Source organism: Monodelphis domestica, chromosome 8 (genome assembly GCF_027887165.1).
Source record: "Monodelphis domestica isolate mMonDom1 chromosome 8, mMonDom1.pri, whole genome shotgun sequence".
NCBI classification, from domain to species: domain Eukaryota; kingdom Metazoa; phylum Chordata; class Mammalia; order Didelphimorphia; family Didelphidae; genus Monodelphis; species Monodelphis domestica.
In genome coordinates this window covers 228,413,002-228,432,193 of record NC_077234.1, presented here as the reverse complement: position 1 = coordinate 228,432,193, position 19,192 = coordinate 228,413,002, and the positions used below count along the sequence as shown (strand labels likewise).

Below are 19,192 nucleotides of genomic sequence, written 5' to 3'. Positions count from 1 at the left end.
GTGATATTAAGAGATCTTAGTAATTTAAAAAAATGATTTTTTTGAAATAGAATATCCACTCTCTCTCTGTGTCTCTGTCTCTGTCTCTGTCTCTGTCTCTGTCTCTGTCTCTGTCTCTGTCTCTGTCTCTGTCTCTCTCTCCTTTTGTAACAGAAAGTATGTTGATCTTTGAATTATCTCTCCTTGTATATTTTTCTCTCCTTTGATTAGTTCAGATGAGAGTTAGGATCAAGTGGCATTCAATCTCTCTGTCTTTTCCTTCTTGATTATATGGTTTTCTATTTGTATACTATAATTATGTGAGATAATTTTCTCAATTCGTCCTTTCCTTCCCCTCTCTGGCCTATTCAGCTTTTCCTCCACTTTTATTCATTAAAAAAATTTTTTTTTTAATTTTAAATTAAAAAAAAAAAAAGAATTTTTCTCAGTGGATAGAAAGCCAGACCTGGAGATGGGAAATCCTGGGTTCAAATCTGGCCTCAAAAACTTCCTAGCTGTGTGACTTTGGACAAGTCATTTAACCCCAAATGCCTAGTCCTTACTGCTCTTTTGCCCTGGAATTGATATTGATTCTAAGATAGAAGGTAAAAGTTTTCAAAAATAAAATAAAATTAACAAAACATAACAATATTACTTTGCATCTTTTTTATTTATTAGATATCCTTTATGATCCCTGATAAGGTTCTGAAGGGACATATGTATCATCTCCCCATATTAGAATACAGACAATTTATTTGTGTATACTACCTTGTGCTTGTTTGGTCACTTTTATCTTTTAACTTCTTGACTCCTGGGTTTCTATTTGTTTCTACTTTGCTCCAGTCTTTTGTTGGTTGGTTTGTTTTTGTCTTTTTTTTACAAAAGAGTCCTTTAATAAATCAATCCAACTCAGTACGGAAAATAATAAAAGAGAGTGGTCCATTACTTTAGACCAAAAGAGCACATTTACCTTGGCCAAGAATCTTTTGAATACTTAGTAATGAGTACAGGCAATTATTTTTACATGTCTGTGTCCCAACCTTTCATTTCCATGGTGTTCATCTATCATAAATGTTTGCAGAGCCAAAACACACAGGAATTTCATGCTTCAGGAGCTGATGTCCATCTCTTGTCTTGTGATCAAAGGATATACTGGGCACTCCACGGGAAATTTATAAAAGAAGAAAAAAACCCCACCGAGCAACATCAAGATGATAGATATAATCGCTGTAGAGATTGCCGTCCCGACTTCCTGTGTTTTGGGCCTTGGGGGAATGTGGAAAGAAGCAGGGAAGTTTATACCCTCATTTTTAAACACTGCGTAAGAATTCCAGAGTACACAAATTAAGACACAGATCCCAGCAGACAGATAACAGAGTCCTCCAATAGTGAATGAATTACAGGCTGTTGACTTACGAACAATTCCCAAGTATAAGTTCCTCAGTCCAATGACAAGAGAGGCTTTTCCCAGGGCTCCCAGAATGCAAGCAAGCAATAGGATGTTCTGAATAGCCCGAATATCTTCGGGTAGAAAAGAGTTGCGCCTTCCGTAAGCGTGGCAGACCTTGGAAGTTCTCCTTTGAGGAGAAAGCCGGACGCCGCTGTAATAGCATACTTTCACGAGCCCCACCCAAACGGAGCCGGTGGGGATGATGGAAGTTGTGTTGCCCAAATGCCACAACCTCCATTCCACTTGTCCCACCGAGACGCCTAGGAGGATCCAGCCGACCACGGTTAACAAAAAGCCTGTGAGTTGAGTGTTACCACTAGAGAGATAGGAGCTCATGGCCCGGAGAGCGTCAGCAAATGTCAGGTATTTATATAGCTGCCCTAAAAACAAACATAAGTAACCATTGTACAATGTGCACATCTGTAGCAGCTTAGAAATAAAACCCACATGGCAGGGAATTGTTTGGGTGGTGCTAAACGTTTTCAAATGAAGTGCAGAATGACGGTGGTGCTGATGGTTGTGGTGGTGGTGGTGGTGGGAGAGGCAGGGCAGCTATGTGGCTTAGTGGGATAGAGAGCACTCTCCGGAGATGAGAGGTCCTGGGTTCAAATGTGACCTCAGACATTTCCTAGCTGTGTGACTCTGAGCAAGTCACTTCACCTCAATTGCCTATACCTTATTATCCTTATTTTCTACCTTGGAACCAATACTAAGTATTGAATCTAAGATGGAAGGTAAGTGTTTTTATTTATTTTTTAAATGGATAGGAAGACAGAAGTGGTAGTTACTGTTGTTTAAAACAGTGTATCTGCTTCAGATCAGGAGAACATTGTACACAGTAACAGCAATGTTGTACAATGTTCAGCTGTGAATGACTTAGCTACTCTCAGAAATACAAAGATCCAAAACAATTCTGAAGGACTCAAGATGAAAAAAATGCTATCCAGCTCCAGAGAAAGAACTGATGGAATCCCAATGCAGATGGAAGCATAACATTCTTTACTTTCTTCATTTTTCCTGGGATTTTTTGTCCTTTCACTTTTTCTCTCTTTCTCGCTTTTCCTCACTTCTTTCTTCCTCTCTTCTTTCTTTCTTTTCCTTCCTCCCTTCCTCCCTCCCTCCCTCCCTTCCTCCCTCCCTCCCTCCCTCCCTCCCTCCCTCACTCCCTCCCTTCCTTCCTTCCTTCCTTCCTTCCTTCCTTCCTTCCTTCCTTCCTTCCTTCCTTCCTTCCTTCCATCCCTTCCTTCCTTCCCTTCCATCCCTTCCTTCCTTCCCTTCCTTCCTTCCCTTCCTTCCTTCCTTCCTTCCTTCCTTCCTTCCTTCCTTCCTTCCTTCCTTCCTTCCTTCCTTCCTTCCTTCCTTCCTTCCTTCCTTCCTTCCTTCCTTCCTTCTCTTTTCTTTCTTCTCTTACCTTCTGTCTTAGATCAGCTAGGCAATTAGGGTTAAGTGACAAAACCCAGGGTCACAGAGTTAGGAAGTGTTTGAGGCCAGATATGAATCCAGAATCCTTCTAACTTCAGGCCTGGTGCTCTATCCACTGTACTACCTAGATGTCCCATCTGTACTTTCCTTCAAAACATAACTAATATGGATATCATTGCAGCACATGTATAACCTTTGTCAAATTGCTTGCCTTCTCAATGAGGGGGAAAGAAGGGAAGGTAGAAGGGAATTTGGAACTTGGAATTGTAAAAAAAAACTAAGTTTAAGATTTGTTTTATAATTAAAATTGTAATTGGGAAAATAAAAATATTTTTAAAAAAATTTAAAGGAAAAAATTAGCGTTACTACTTCAATCTGATCTGGGACCAGGAGAGCAGTACCATATAATATGGCAGTAGATGAAAGTCAGGAATCCTAGGTAAAGAAAGAAATGGAATGTTTTCAGAAACAAAGTTTTGAATGTACAATCAAGAAACCTAGGTTCAAAACTTGCATCCAATACTCATCTCTTATTAGCTATAGGATTCAGAGCAAGTCCATTCAGTTGTCTGAGCCTCTATTTTTTCATCTTACCTGTAAAACCTGGACATGAATATTTGCAGTATTTATTTCAAAGTACTTAAAAAAAATAACTCTTACCTTCTGTCTTAGAATCTATACTATACATCAGTGTCATGGCAGAAGAACAGTAAGGATTAGGCAGTGGGAGTTAGATGACTTGCCCAGGGTCACACAGCTAGGAAGTGTCTGAGGCCATATTCAAACCCAGGACACATCCTGTCTCCAGGCCTGGCTCACAATCCACTGAGCCACCAACCTGCCCCACTCTTTCTTTTAGAGTATTGTTTTTAGAAACTGACTCCACTAATGGAGAAAGAGAGTTTGAATTATTTATCTCTCACTCCCACAGCCTTTGTGCTTTAAGCAATAGAATTAACTTCTCTGGGCTTCATCTTCTTCATCTATAAAATGATCTGTAAAAATTCTTAAGGTTTTCTTCTCTCCAAACTAACTGGACCTATGTTCTTATATGGTCAATTCATCTGTAAGCATTAATTAACCAACCTGCTAGGTGCTGGAATGGGGAGTTAGCTGACTCAGTGAATAGAGAACTGGGCCTGGAGTCAGGAAGTCCTGAGTTCAAATTCAGTCTCAGTTACTAGCTGTGTGGTCCTGGGCAAGTCTCTTTATCCTGTTTGCCTCAATTTCTCATCTGTAAATGAGCTGGAGAAGGAAATGGCAAACCATTTATAAATACATTGTGATGAGGGCAGAGGAATACTAACAACTGAGGGAAACAGAAAAGGCCTCTGGAGGTAAAACCCGAGCAGAACTTTACAGGATCTAGGGGTGTTTTGAGAGGCGGAGATAAAAGAAGGGGCACATTCTAGTCTTGGGAGACAAAAAGGTGTCAAATGTCAAGAAGGATAGAAACTAAGAAAAGGGAGATCATTGGAAAAAAGTAAAATGTAATAGGTAGGAAATGAGTGAGAAGTGAGGACATGAATATAGACTAGCTTTTCTAGATGTTGAAACCCATGAAAGGGAGAGGAGATATGCAAGATGATAGCTTTAGTTGGGGTTCTTCCACTCCTTTTTTGTGTGTATTGTGGGCCCTTCTGGCAGTCTGGTGAAGCCTAGGTGCCACTTCTCAGATTAATGTCTTTAAATGCATAAAACAAAATACATGGGACTGCAAAATACAGCATCAGGAATGAAATATTATATTTCACTTCAATATCATATATTTGATATTGAAGTTCACTTATGAAGTTTTAAAAAAGTTTGTGAATTCCAGATTAGGAATCTCTGTTTCAGGAACTGTTATGCTCCAGTAAAGGAGTCAGTGAATAAAGAAAAGCTTGAAAATTTGAACGAGATTAGATGATTGAAGGAGCAAGTTGTTGGGGAGATGAAGGAACAAAATGAAGTGCACTGAAAAAAGTGCTATCTCTGCCCCTAAAACTAGAGCAAAGGAAGACAGGAGTGGGGGATGAGAGCAGGGTGACTTGAAGTGTGGAATTCAGGGGTCTGGGAACCTTGCAATGGATCACCAGTTTGGGGTTTTTTTTTCCAGTAAAATATGAGATGAAATCCTTTGCAGGAGTAGGAGGATATCATTAATGTATGCAAAAGACTATATAACAGTAAATTATTATTCTCTGGCCCCAAAGTTATTTGTGGCCAAATTAGCTTGAAATATCATCTCACGTAAAGTTAACACTTAGTAAATGTTTGTTCAATTAAGTGAACACCAAAAGTGTTAGAATTTTGAAATATTAATATCCAATATTAGAAGCTTCTATAATTAGAGATCATGCATTAGTGATATATATTTGACCAAATTCTGAGTCAAGTTGAATTTCAATGGAGTTATTCTTTGAGAAGAATTCTAGAATTCTACAGTTTTAAGTTTTGGAAGGGACACTAAAGGCAATCTACAACATCCAAACTTCTGATCAAATGGATGAATCTTTCCTGTAATTTTCCTGGAAAGTATTTATTAGTCTAGTCTTTCTGCTAGATACCTCAAAGGACAGGGAAATCAATGCTTCATGGCATAAACTCTTCCATTCTAGGACATTTCTAAGCACTTGGAAGTTTATATTTAAACTGAGCTGAACTATGCCTCCTTGAAATATCCATTTATTAGTCTTATTTCTATCCTTTTAAGCTAGGAATAAGTCTAATCCCTTTTCCACATGAAAGCCATTCTAACAATTGACATAATTACTGTCTCTTTAAGTTGGAAGGGACCTAAAAATAATTTTAGTTCAACACATATCTGACCAAGAATCCCCTCTTTAACATCCTTGATAAATGATCATCCTACCTTTGCTTGGAGAGCTACAGTGAGGACAAGCCCATTAACTACAAGCTGTTCAATCATCCTTCAGATCTTTTCTTTTTATTATGTCATATCCTTTTTCACCCACTAAGCTCTTGATTCAGATAATAATAGTGGTAGCAAAAAAAAAATTACATATTATTGTTTCATTTGATCTGGTCTTCCACCATGCCCTTTCAAATTATTTTTCTTGTTTGTTTTCACAGTGAAGTCCTATTTTTTTTTAAAGAAGCAGTTCATTCTTTTTAATAGCCTACAGATTGCTTTAGCTTTCTTTTCTAGGAGACCAGTCTACACTTTGACCAGAGATGCCAACTATAATACTTAGCTGTGCCAGTAAGAAATATGACATACTCATATACACATCACTGCAAAAGTATCTGTGCTCTCATTCCTTCTTGGAAGTAAGGTCCCTGAAGAGAACTGAAGACAGTGATCATGTCCTCCATAATTCATCTCTTATCTAGGCTAAATATTTTCAGTTCTTCCAAATCCCACCATGACATAATTTCAAGACTCCTCACCATTCTAGTCTTACTCCTTCAGAAACGATATTTGACATTGCCCCTTCTAAAACATAATTGTCCTCAGAAGTAGAATGACCACCTCTTTTGTTCTAGACTCTATACTTTTATTAATTCCCTCACAAAAGTTCACTTATCTAAATATGAAAGGGCTTCCAGGGTCTTGGATTATCAGATCCAGATTGATTTTGTATTATTTTCCCCAGATTTTACAATCAATAACAGGACCTCTGGGAGTTCAGGGAGAAGAGATTGCTGTAGATTGACAGTTCAGATTCTAAATTTCCTGCTAAGTAATCTTCATTTCTTAACCAATGAAGGAGAGGAGGAGAGATAAGATAGGATATCAACTCCAACCTTCTTATGACTATAAGCACTGATTCTGAGGTCAACAACATGAAGGGGCCTAAAGGTCTAGATCTCCCTTCTCAGCTCAGTCTTTCATAAAGACTTCTTTGATATTTTCCCTTCTAGTTGTGATTTTCTTCCTTTCCTCAAACAACTTTGTTAGTTTATCTGTGTACATATTATAGCCCCCTCATCACAAATAGCTTTCAAGCTCATTAAGGCAAGGAAGAATGTTTCATTTTTGTCTATGTGTCCCCAGCACAGTGCCTTGTACATTTTTTTGGTAAAACTTATGCTTTGAGGGAGTGGTGATGCTACTTGTGTAGAAATACATGATTCTGGGATTATTTGAAAACCAATCATTTAAGCTATAAAAAGGTTCCTGAACCATATGGCCAAAGGGCACTAAAAGACTGCCCTTTGATCCAGCCATAGCACCACTGGGTTTTTACCTCAAAGAGATAATAAGGAAAAAAGACCTGTACAAGAATATTCGTAGCTGTGCTCTTTGTGGTGGCCAAAAAATGGAAAATGAGGAGATGCCCTTCGATTGGGGAATGGCTGAACAAATGGTATATGCTGGTGATGGAATACTATTGTGCTCAAAGGAATAATAAACTGGAGGAATTCCATGTGAACTAGAACAACCTCTAGGAATTGATGCAGAGTAAAAGGACCAGAACCAAGAGACCAATGTATACAGAGACTGATACACTGTGGTACAATTGAATGTAATGGACTTCTCTACTACTAGCAATGCAATAATCCAAGACAATTCGGAGGGACTTATGAGAAAGAACACTATCCACATCCAGAGGAAGAACTGTGGGAGTAGAAATGCAGAAGAAAAACAACTGCTTGATCACATTGTTTGATGGGGATATGATTGGGGATGTAGACTCTAAATGATCACCCTAGTGCAAATATTAATAATATGGAAATAGGTCTTGATCAATGACACATGTTAAACCCAGTGGAATTGTGTACCAGTTATGGGAGGGGGCTAGGGGGAGAGGAGGGAAAGAACATGAATCTTGTAACCATGGAAAAATATTCTAAATCATCTAATTAAATACAATTAAAAAAATAGATTCCTGAGGTGCACTAAGAGGGTAACAGTAACTTGCCCATGATCCTTGAATTAGTCTGTGACAGAAACATGACTTGATCCATTGTTTTCCTGACTTGGTCAGTCCTCTATCTCCATTTGCCTCTCTTTGCACTCAGTAGACTCTCACCACATATTTGTTGACTTTTAAATTAAGAATCTATTAACTATTTTTGGCTTCCATGTCAAACTGTTTGCTCATATTGAAGGAGTTGTATGCTAAAACTTCCAGATCAAATGAAGCATTTTCTAGTCATAAGTCCTCATTCTATATTCATGTTATATCCTGAATCTAATTTCAGGACTTTATATTTTTATATTTTTCAGTGCTCAACTTAACCTCATTAGATTCAGCTAATTATTCTGGTCTGTTGAACACTTTTTGGATATGATCCTATTAGTCAACATATTAGCACCCTCCCATGCCGTCTGCAGATCTGATCAGCATACCATCTTTGTTTCAAAGTTCATTATAAAACTCTAAACTCCTTGGCCTATGATTCCAGGTCCTTCACAACCTCTCAATCTTATCTCATCTACTGGCAGATTGTGGAATAACAGTTGTCAGACAGTACTTCAAGACTTCTAGGGATTAGGGGTTCCAAATACCTCTCAAGGTTATCCATTTCACTATGGGATAGCTTTAATTGTTGGAAAATGTAAGAATTTTGTTGTTGTTCAGTCTTTGTGAATTTCTGAATCTTGATGACCCCATTTGGGATTTCCTTGGCAAAAATACTGGATTGATTTGCCATTTCCTTCTCCAGTTCATTTTATAGATGAGAAAACTGAGACAAACAGGGTTAAGTGACTTGCCTAGGGTGGCAGAGCTAGTATTATGCCAAAATTTGCAATTCTGCAGTAACAAAGCATTGGTCCTACTCCTTTTCTTAGGGATCAAGAACAAGTACTCTAATCCATCTTCCTTCTAATAGCCTTTTAAATACTCATTGGTATAGATATGACACCTTCACTAAGTCCTTATTTTCCAGGTCAAATATTTCAACTTCCCTTAATCTAATGATCTCCAGATGCTTTCACTTCTTGCTCACTCTCAATCAACTGATTCATTAACAACCATTTATTGCCTTGGGAGGTAGTTGGCATTTATCAAGCAGCACTAGGCTAGGCATGGGGAACAAATGCAAAGAATGAAACAAGCTCTACATACAAGGAACTTATATTTAATGGGAAAATAATATATACAGAATAAATAAGTACAAAATATTTTAATTCAAGGTTGCAATAATATGGAAATAGGTCTTGATCAATGACACATGTAAAACCCAGTGGAATTGTGAGTTGGCTATGGGAGGGGGGTAAGAGGAGGGGAGGGAAAGAACAGGAATCATGTAACCATGGGAAATTTTTCTTAATTAATCAATAAAATTAAATTAAAAAAATAAAGTGATATGGGAGCTGATTGGTTGATTGGTTATTGTCCTTCTTACTAAAAGAGAACCAAAATGACATCACTGGATGATGTCTTTTGACTCTTGCATAAATCAGATTTATGTGAGACAGAGTTACACAAAGTAATTTGAATGAACTTGATATGAGAGCTATATCTTGAAAAGACAGAGGTAACAGAAGTAAAGAGGCTATATATTCCAGGAATAGGGGGTGGCTAATATTTAGGCAGAGAAATGGGAGATGAAATAACATGAATGAGGAACAAAGGGAAGGCTGGCTGACTGTATCAGAGAATAGAGGTTAGAGGGTTTCTACCATAAGGCTAGAAAGATATTTGGTACCAGATTATTAAAGGTTAAAAGCAAATGGAAGAGCTAATACTTTATCCTAGACAGACTAGTATACCAGTGAAGTTTATTGAGTAGAGAAGTAACACCATTTCTGCTCTTAAAGAAAAATCATGTTGGCAGCTTTGTAGAGGATAGATTGGGGTGAAGAGAGACCAATGAAGAGGTTATTGCATATATTTAAGGAAGAAGTAATGAAGATCCATACCAAAATGGTCACTTTGTGAAAAGAGAAAACAGATTAGATACGAGAGGATGTTATGGAAGGGAAAATCACAAAATATGACAATTGATTGGACATGTGAGGTGAAAGTGAGCTTAAAAACCTGAAGAATATTCTTCCTAAAATGTTTCCCTCAAATGACTACAATATACTAGGAGATATACCAGATGAGGCCTGACCTGGATAGAGTCTAGTGGGACTCAATTCCCTCTCTTAATTCCTTAACTCTCTTGACTCCCATTCTATATATTGACATCTACACTTGCTGCCAAAAGCTTTCTCACAATTTCTCAATCTCTTATCATCTGGCTTCTAATTATATCTTCCTTCAGAAATAAAATCTGAAATGTTACCAATGATCTCTTATTTGGAAAATACATTGACTCTTCCTTCATCTTTTTCTTAACTTTTGGTTTGCTTTTGACATTGTGAACTACTCTGACTACTGCACATTTTCTTCTTCCTTGGCTTCCGTGTTTTTACTGTCTCCTTGTTTTCCTACCTCTCTAGCCACATCTCTTCAATTTTTTCCCCTGAATCCCAGGCTATATCCTGGGTACTATTCTCCTTCAGTTTCTGCACTGTCTTGGTGATCTTATTTGCTCTCATCAGTGCAGTGACTCTCCTTAATACAAATGTCTCCCAAATCCATAAATTCAGCTCAGATTTCATTCCTAAACTCTAGCTTTATATCACCTCTTCTTTTATTGACAATGCCAAACTAAAATTTTCCCACATTCATAACCCTAGGGTGATCTTTGTTTCTTCTCCCCTCCAAGACCTTTCTTTATTTCCTCCTTTCCACTTGGATATCCTGTCAACATGTCCAAAAACAGGACAGCCTTTCCCTCCTAAATCCTCACCTCTCTTCTAAACTTCCAAATCTCAGTATTATAACTACTAACATACATATGTATAATAATTACTAACATTCACTTCCAAGTGAATAATTTCGTAGTCACCTTTGAGTCTCCCCTTTTCTTCTATATCGAATCAGTTGCCAAATCCTTCCAGTTCCATCTCCAAAGACTCTCTTGAATCCATCCGTGATTCAGACGGCTACTTTCCTAGTTCAGATTCTCATTATCTCTTATGTGGACTATTATAATCACCTCCCATTCCATTTCTCTGCTTCTAGTTACTTCCCTCTCTAATCCATCTTGTTAAGCACTGACAAAAAATACCCCTCCCCCAAAAAACTAAAACTAAAATGAAACCCTATCTGACCACTTCTAAGGAGATTCCTTTTGAAATCTTCTTTGGTCCATTTGGTTTTTAGCACGAGGCCATTAGAAAGTACAGCCAATTTGATGAATTACTCCCATAGTATAGACAAGACAGTTTTCTCTGAGGTTCTATTTGGATTTCTGATAAAGCTACTCTTCTTTTGGGTTACCTCTTTAGTTTCTCTCAGTCCAAAGTATTTCTTCATTGTGAGTAATTCCTTCAAAAGTCAATCAACACAATGTTTTATTCTGATTACTCATAGCTCTAGCCTCAGGATCTGGATTGGAACCATATTTCCTTTTGTGGCTGAGCATGTGGGACCATCTTGCACAAGGTACTACTATGGTTCTGTCTTGTTTTTGTTTGAAGTTTTTGGCTCTTAAAATTTTTTAATAATATTTTTTTTACCCAATTACATGAAATAACAATTTTTAACACGTTTAACATTTTCAGAAATGAATTTCCTGCTCTTGCCATAATGGTAAATAATTTGATACAGATTTTATATGTACAGTTTTATAGGTACAATCTATTTCCTCATATTAATAATCATTTTGTGGAAGAAAACTTGAATAAAAATGAAGAAAATAGTAGGATGGTTTGTTCTGGATTTAAGACTTTATCAGTTCCTTCCCTGGAAGTAGGTGGCATTTTTTCATCATGGATCCTTTGGGATTGCCTTGGATCATTGTATTGCTGAGAATAGCTGTTATTCACAGTCATTCTTCATGTAATTGTTGCCATTTCTGTGTGTAATATTCTCCTGGTTCTGTTTACTTCACTTTGCAGCAGTTCCTGTAAATCTTTTATGATTTTTCTGAAATTGTCCTGCCTGTCATTTGTTATAGCACAATAGTATGCCATTACACTGAGATACCAAAACTTACTTAGCCATTCCCTTATTGATAAGTATCCTCTCATTTTCCAATTCCTTGCCACCACAGAAAGCTGCTATAAATATTTTTGTTCATATTGTCAGGTTACAGACCTATTAATGGTATTGCTGGGTCAAAGGATATGAATGGTTTTATAGCCCTTTGGGCATAGAGCCAAATTGCTCTCCAAAGTGGTTGAATCAGCTCACAACTCCCCCAAGATTGCATTAGGAACTCAATCTTTCCAGGTCCCCTCCAACTTTTGTTATTTACCTTTTCTGTAATAATAACCAATCTGATATGTGTGGGGTGGTATCTCAGAATTGTATTAATTTGCATTTCTCAAATTAAAAGTGATTTAGTACATTTTTTTCATGTAACTGTAGATAGTTTTAATTACTTTATTTGAGAATTGCTTGTTCATATCCTTTGGCCATTTATCATTTAGGGAATGACTTTAATTCTTACCTATTTCTATGTATTTGAGAAATAAGGCCTTTAATAGAAAGACTTGTAAAAAATATTTTTTCACCATTATGATTACTGTGTATTACCCTCCATCCTATTTCTACCCCATTTATCCTACTCTCTCTTCTTTCCTCCTGTCCACCCTCAAGTGTTTTGCTTCTGACCACTGTCTAACATCATGTGCCCTATCTTATGTATATTCTTCCTTGTTTGAGCCAATTTCATTGACAGTAAGATTCAAGTACTCTCCACTCTATGTCCTCCATCTTCTGTTCCACTGTAAAAGCTATTTCAAGGCTCTTTTATTTGAGATGTTACCCAATTCTACCTCTCTCTTCTCCCTCCTCCCAATGTAGTCCTCTTTCTCACCCCTTAATCTAATTTTTTTAGATATCATCACATCATATTCAATTCATAACCATGTCTTCCATCTATGTATATTCCTTCTAACTGACCTAATAATGATAAAGTTTTGAGAGTTACAAATACTATATTCCCATGTGGGGATGTAAACAGTTTAACATTAATGAATTTCTTGATTTTTCTTTCCTGTTTACCTTTTTGTGCTTCCCTTGAATCTTATATCTAAGTATAAGAATTTCTGTTCAACTCTGATCTTTTGATACCTAAAAGTCTTCTATTTCATTGAATGAATGCACATTTCCCCCCTTGAAGGATTGTACTCAATTTTTCTAGGAGTTTTGTGATTCTTGGTTGTAGTCCTAGCTCCTTTGTCCCCACCAGAATATCATATTCTAAGCCCTCCAAACCTTTAATGTAGAATCTACTAAGTCTTGTATAATCCTGACTATGGCCTCATAGTATTTGAAGTGTTTCTTTTTGGCTACTTGAAATATTTTCTCTTTGACGTGGGAGTTCTGGAAATTGGCTATGATGTTTCTGAGAGTTTTTACTTTGGTATGTTTTCAGGATGAGATGATCTATGGATTCTTTTGATTTCTATTTTACCTTTTGGGTTCTAGAATATCAGGACAGTTTTCCTTGATAATTTCTTGAAAGATGATGTCAAGACTCTTTTTTGATTATGACTTTCAGTTAATCTAATAACTTTAAAATTATATTTCCTGAATCTATTTTCCAGGTCATTTGTTTTTCTAACAAGGCATTTCACATTTTGTTCTGTTTTTCATTCTTTTGATTTTGTTTTATTGTTTCTTGATATCTCATGGGAAAATTACCTTTCACTTGTTCAATTCTAATTTTTTATGCATTATTTTCTTTAGTGAGATTTTGTACCTCCTTTTCCATTTGGCCAATTTTATTTTTTTAGTATATTATTTTCCTTTTTTGCATCTCCTTTATTAAGTTGTTGACTTTCTTCATAATTTTCTTATATCACCCTCAATTCCTTTCCCAATTTTTCTTCCATCTTTCTGGGTTTTTTAATCTTTTTTGAGCCTTTCCAGTAATTCTTTTGGGGCTTATGACCAATTCAGATTTTTTTTCAAGGTTCTTGATTCAGCAGTATTGACTTTTTTATCTTCTTCTGAGTGTGTGTTTTGGTCTTTCCTGTCACCAAAATAACTTCCTACATTGAGCTTCTTTTTTTTATGATCAGAATATTTTATTTATTTTTTTCCTAGGCTATTTTTAAAAATTAATTTATTTAGTCAATTTAGAACATTATTCCTTGGTTACAATAATCACATTATTTTCCTACCTCACCTTCACCCACCCTTCCCACAGCCAATGTGCAATTTCATTGGGTATTTACTTGTGTCCTTTTTCAGATACTATTTCCATGTTGTTGGTGTTTGCATTAGGATGTTCATTTAGAGTCTATATCCCCAACCATATCCCGTCAACCCATGTATTCAAGCAGTTGTTTTTCTTCTGTGTTTCTACTCCCACAGTTTTTCTTCTGAATGTGGATAGTGGCTTTTCTCGTAGATTCTTCCAAGTTTTTCAGGATCACTGAATTGCCACTAATGGAGAAGTCTATTACAGTAGAACGTCATTTTTTTCCTCATTTTATAGCCTTTTTCTTATCTTTTAATTAAAAAAACTGTTAAGGTAATCTCTGTTCCTGTAGTAAAAGGGGCACTAGTCCAAGTTTTAGATTCTTTGCGAGGCTGCCTTCAGAACAACCTCTAGAGATTTATAAGTCTTCAGTTATTCTCAGGTGCTCTGATCTAAGGAGATGTGTGTATAATATTCTTCTGGCCTGTGCTTCAGTCTTCCAGTTAATGACAAACATTCTTTTCTACCCTTGATCAATGGCTCCTCACCTGGGGACTGCTATCTAGGACTGTGACCTGGATCTGAGTATGGACAATATAACAGAGTCCTGCACCAAGAGCCAGCCAATTGAACCATTTTATCTATTTAGTTGCACTCGGGCTTGAGGTAGAGTCTGCATTGGTGTCTGCTTTGTGTTCTGTTCCCACTGTGTTACAATAGACCCCTCTTCTAAGGTTCTGTCATTTAAGGATTCATTTTGAGATGTCATATTAAAGTTGTTTGGAGGGTAATTTGGTAGAGATCAGGCAGGTCCATTTACTTTTTCCACCAAGACTGATTCCTGTCAAAATGTTCTTCTTGTTTCATAATTCTGAATATGCTCAAAATATCTTATACAAGGTGTTTTTTTCCAATCCCCTTATTGCTTCAAGAATAAGATAGGTACAAATGTTTGCCTGACCTTTGAGGTCCTCACCAATGTAGCTCCAGCCTATCTATCTAGCATTATTTTAGCATTAGCATTAGCATTATTCCCCTTTAAATATTCCATTTATAGCCAAACTAGATCTCAACAATCCATCTCTTGCCTCTTTGCGTTCTCATAAGCCACCTCTCCAATTCAGAGAACTGTATCCTCAAATAAATCCTTATTTTCCTTCAGTTCATATATCATCTTTTTTCCTGATTCTTCTGTCTGGTTATATTTCTATAGCTCTTTCTGCTTTTTTCCTTTTGTTCTCTTCCAGGAATTATATTTATGTGTATTCAGATTGTTTTTCTCTCCTCAGTCTCCTACTTCCTACCCTCCATAACTAGAATGAAGACTCCTTGGGGAAAGAAAATGATCTATTTTTTTCTTTGGATTTCTATTGTCTAGTACAGGACATTGTAACATGTAGGCACTTAAATTTATTTGATAAAATTAGTTTCCATAAAATAAATTTAATCTCCCCTTGAAACTAATAGCACATTATTTGTACCTTTCATGTGTTTTCATCACATTTTGCTTTGGATTATAGTTTTTTGTGATTGCTTTAAAATGACCCTTACTGGATTGTAAGGTAAACAAATTTAAAAATGAAATAGTTCCTCTCCTTAAGTGGTTTAAATTTTACTGGAATGTTGAGAAGAAAGGAAAGTGGCATGTACAACCTAAACAAAATCAAGTATTATTTATGATAGAAAGTAAAGATAAAAAAATCAAACAAATTCTGTAGAAATATATGAGGAGGGATCAGTTTTGGGTGACTCAGCAGATTGAGAACCAGGCCTAGAGATGGGAGGTCCCAAGTTCAAATCTGGCCTCAGACACTTCCTACTTGTGTTTCCCTGGGCAAGTCACTTGACTCCTATTGCCTAGCCCTTACCACTCTTCTACCTTGGATCCAATATATGGTGTTGATTCAAAATGGAAGGTAAGGGTTTAATATATATATATATATATATATATATATATATATACATATATATATATATATATTTGAGAGAGAGAGAGAGAGAGAGAGAGAGAGAGAGAGAGAGAGAGAGAGAGAGAGAACAATAGCTGAGAAAAATCAGGAAAGGATAAGATGGCTTTCTGAGAAGAATTTTGAAAGGCAGAAATGAGGAAGCAATAGATTCTCTCAATTGCTGTTTGAGAGAAGCACAGTACTTATCTTTTTATCTCCCTTAGCAGTTATCACAGAGCCTTGAATGTGATAAGGGATAGGGAAAGATGGTTAAATGAAGTTTCACAATTTTTTGGTATATCCAGTTTGGAGTTTGCCTACTAGTTTGTTCATCACTTTCTTCACAGTCTATCCTAGGTTCTATGAGGATACCATTGTTGAGTAGTCAGAGTTTAAGCCAGGAACTACCAAGCAAAAGTAACTTGATGGTAATGATTTTAAATTTAAGTGAAGTGTTAGCACATAGTCTCTCTGTGATTAATATATGTTTATTGACTGCCTGGTAAATGGATGTCATTTCATTAATATAGTACAAGTTTATTGATTTCCATAGTAATTTTCCTCCAACTTTGATCCCTCTCCTCTAGGCCTTTGGGCTTCTCTAAGGTCCCATTCTTATCTTTCTCCTTTCTCCTAACTCCACTACAAGCCATCTCTAGAGATTGGCCCAAAAGCTACTTGTTCTTCATATCCAAGGCTTCAGTGTCTTGACACTGAATCTAATTAGAAAGTTAGGACTATCTTAGAACTTAAATAGGTAGAAAGGACTTAAATTTTTCATTATGGCATATATATATATATTTATATTGATAATTCATCTAATTCAACTTAATACTCAGATAATTCTAACTTAAATATCCATTATTTAATAGGATTTTCAAATTTAGAAGTTTAAGGACAAAAAAATCTTCCATCCTAAACTATAGCAATAAATATATGGAATTTTAGTGTCTTGTACTGCTATATTGTTTCAACTTTTTTTTTTTTTGGCACTAGAAGGAACCTCTTCAACACTCATTTTCCCAAGTATTCAATTTAATTAAACAAATTTATCTTGAGACCCTTCATGGGAAAAAGCATTGTGCTGAATTCTGGGGAGATCCTCTCACTGTCCTTAAGATCAGTCAGTCCAAAGCTTAAATCTATTATAAATCCATAGACTAGAGAGGAGGGTACCAGGTGGATTTTTAAATGACATGCTATCAATATGAAGCAATGTGGCAAAATGATAAGATTATAGACTTGGGAGTCATATTCTATGACTGGCTTTGGGAAAGCCATCTAATCTCTCTGAGTTTTAGTTTCCTCATCTGTAATGTAAGGGGGTTAGCTTAGTTGATCTCCAAGATACTTTACAGTTCTAAAATCGTTGAACCTATCATGTTAAGAGGTTGGATTATTCATAGAGCAATACAAAACGGACATCCCCCTCAATTTCATACAAACTAGTTCATTTCTCCTACAAATCAGATGACTCTTCTTCTCTATCCCTTTACCTAAGTGGGAGCTTTCCCAAACCATAAGTCCCTCTTTTCAGTATGCACCAAAGTATGAGGAGTTGGGAATGACAGGCATTACACATGTAAATATAATGCACACTGCAGTGCCCATTGCCATTTGGTTTCTCTTCTAGATCTCGGTCTACTTATTCCATGACTCCATCTTCTTGAGTCTATTCTCAGTCACAATTTCTATCTTCTCTGCTTCCCAAAGGAGTACACTTCCATCAAAACAGCCCCCCCAAAGAATCTCTACCCAGAATTATAGCCTTTCTGCTTCCTGCCTGCCACTTTGGTGAGACCACATGTACCAAAAGAACTGAGTGAGTCATCCTTGCTAAGCCACTGTTACCTCCTTATATATAGTGACCCACATTCTTCCAGGTACCTCTGACTTTAATAGAAACCAATCTGGAAAGGAGAATTTGCTTTAAAGGATTTTAATTTTAAAACTAGTTTTGCCTTGTGGTTAAGTGAAGGATATTTACAGTGGCTCCCAATTTTTCTTTGTTATAATTCCATGCATGAAAATAGATAAAAAGCAATTCTTCATTTGCAAAGCATCATAATCCATGCATTTGTCCCTGCCTCACTGCTAAACTAGGAATGCAGGATCATGTTTAGAGTTCAAAGACACCTTTGCAACCTTCTAGTTCACACCATCAATTTATAGATGGCAGAGACTGAAGTCCAGAGAAATGAAATGACCTATCCAAGGTCACAAGGTCTTTTGTGGTAAACTGGGAATTGAACTCAAGTCCTCTAATTCTAAACCAAGTGATCTTTGCACTGCACTAGAATGTGAATAACTAAAGATCTTTGTTTTTGACAGTATTCTGTTTGTTTACAAAAGGTATATGTTGTATAAACTTACCTCAGTTCCAAAGACTGTGCTTTTGTAGAGGTGATGGTAAAAACATTTTAAAATATCAGTTTGATCCGTCATCAATGAAAATGATACAGTATACACTATAATTAGGATCTGCTGAGCTTCCTATTCCACCTCAGTTTTCCAGACATGTTCTAGTAGAACTGTGATTCCCTGAGAGGATAGATGATGACCATTTCTTTGAGTCAAATATTGACATCAATTCAATAAACATTTATTAAGCTCATTGTATAGTATTGCTGTTACTGTGTACATTGTACTCCTGATTCTACTTCATTTTGGTTCAATTCATATAAGTCTTCCCAAGTTTTTCTAAAACTATCCTGCTCATCATTTCTTATAGGACAATAACATTTATTCACAATCTTATACTGCATAGCTTTTTCAGTTATTCCCCAACTGGTGGGTAAACCCTCAATTTCCAATTCTTTACTACCACAAAAAGAATTGCCATAGATATTTTTGTAATAAAGGTCCTTTTCTTTATTTTTTGATCTCTTTGGGATACAGATCTAGTAAGTGGTATTGCTTGGTTAAAGGGTAGGTACAGTTTTTCAGCGTCTTGGGCAGAGTTCCAAATTGTTCTCAAGAATGGTTGGATTGCTTTACTAACAGTACATTACTGTTCTAATTTTTTCACATCCTCTCCAGCATTTGTTATTTTCTTTTTCTGTCATCTGAGGTGGAAATTTCAGGCTTATTTAATTTAGATTTCTTCTTCCGAAAACTGCCTGTTCATATCTTTTGACTACTTATCAATGGGTAACAACTTGTATCCTTATAAATTTGACATATTTGAGAAATAAGGCCTTTTTTGTCAAATAATTTATATAGTGTTGGTATTAGTTGTTCTTTAAATGTGTGATAGAATTCACTTGTTATTGTTTTTGTTTAAATGTTT

At 36.3% G+C, this 19,192-nt stretch overlaps 1 protein-coding gene and 1 long non-coding RNA gene across 4 annotated transcripts in view; one reads left to right on the top strand and one right to left on the bottom strand.

Annotated features, from left to right (window-relative positions):
- The window catches only part of LOC103096704 (uncharacterized), a 43,705-nt gene that overhangs the window by 14,556 nt on the left and 9,957 nt on the right, over positions 1-19,192 (top strand). The window lies entirely within an intron of this gene.
- CLDN34 (claudin 34) overlaps positions 631-19,192 on the bottom strand; it is a 30,896-nt gene continuing 12,334 nt past the window's right edge. Inside the window, exons 3-5 of one of the 2 annotated variants that reach the window (XM_016424794.2) lie at positions 18,277-18,444; positions 3,221-3,286; positions 631-1,809 (exon numbers count right to left, since the gene is read on the bottom strand). In XM_016424794.2, coding sequence (XP_016280280.1) covers positions 1,088-1,765 — 678 coding nt within the window. In that variant the 5' untranslated portion in view covers positions 1,766-1,809; positions 3,221-3,286; positions 18,277-18,444 and the 3' untranslated portion in view covers positions 631-1,087. The remainder of the gene's footprint in view (positions 1,810-3,220; positions 3,287-18,276; positions 18,445-19,192) is intronic. The other variant, XM_016424793.2, reaches the window with a different exon arrangement.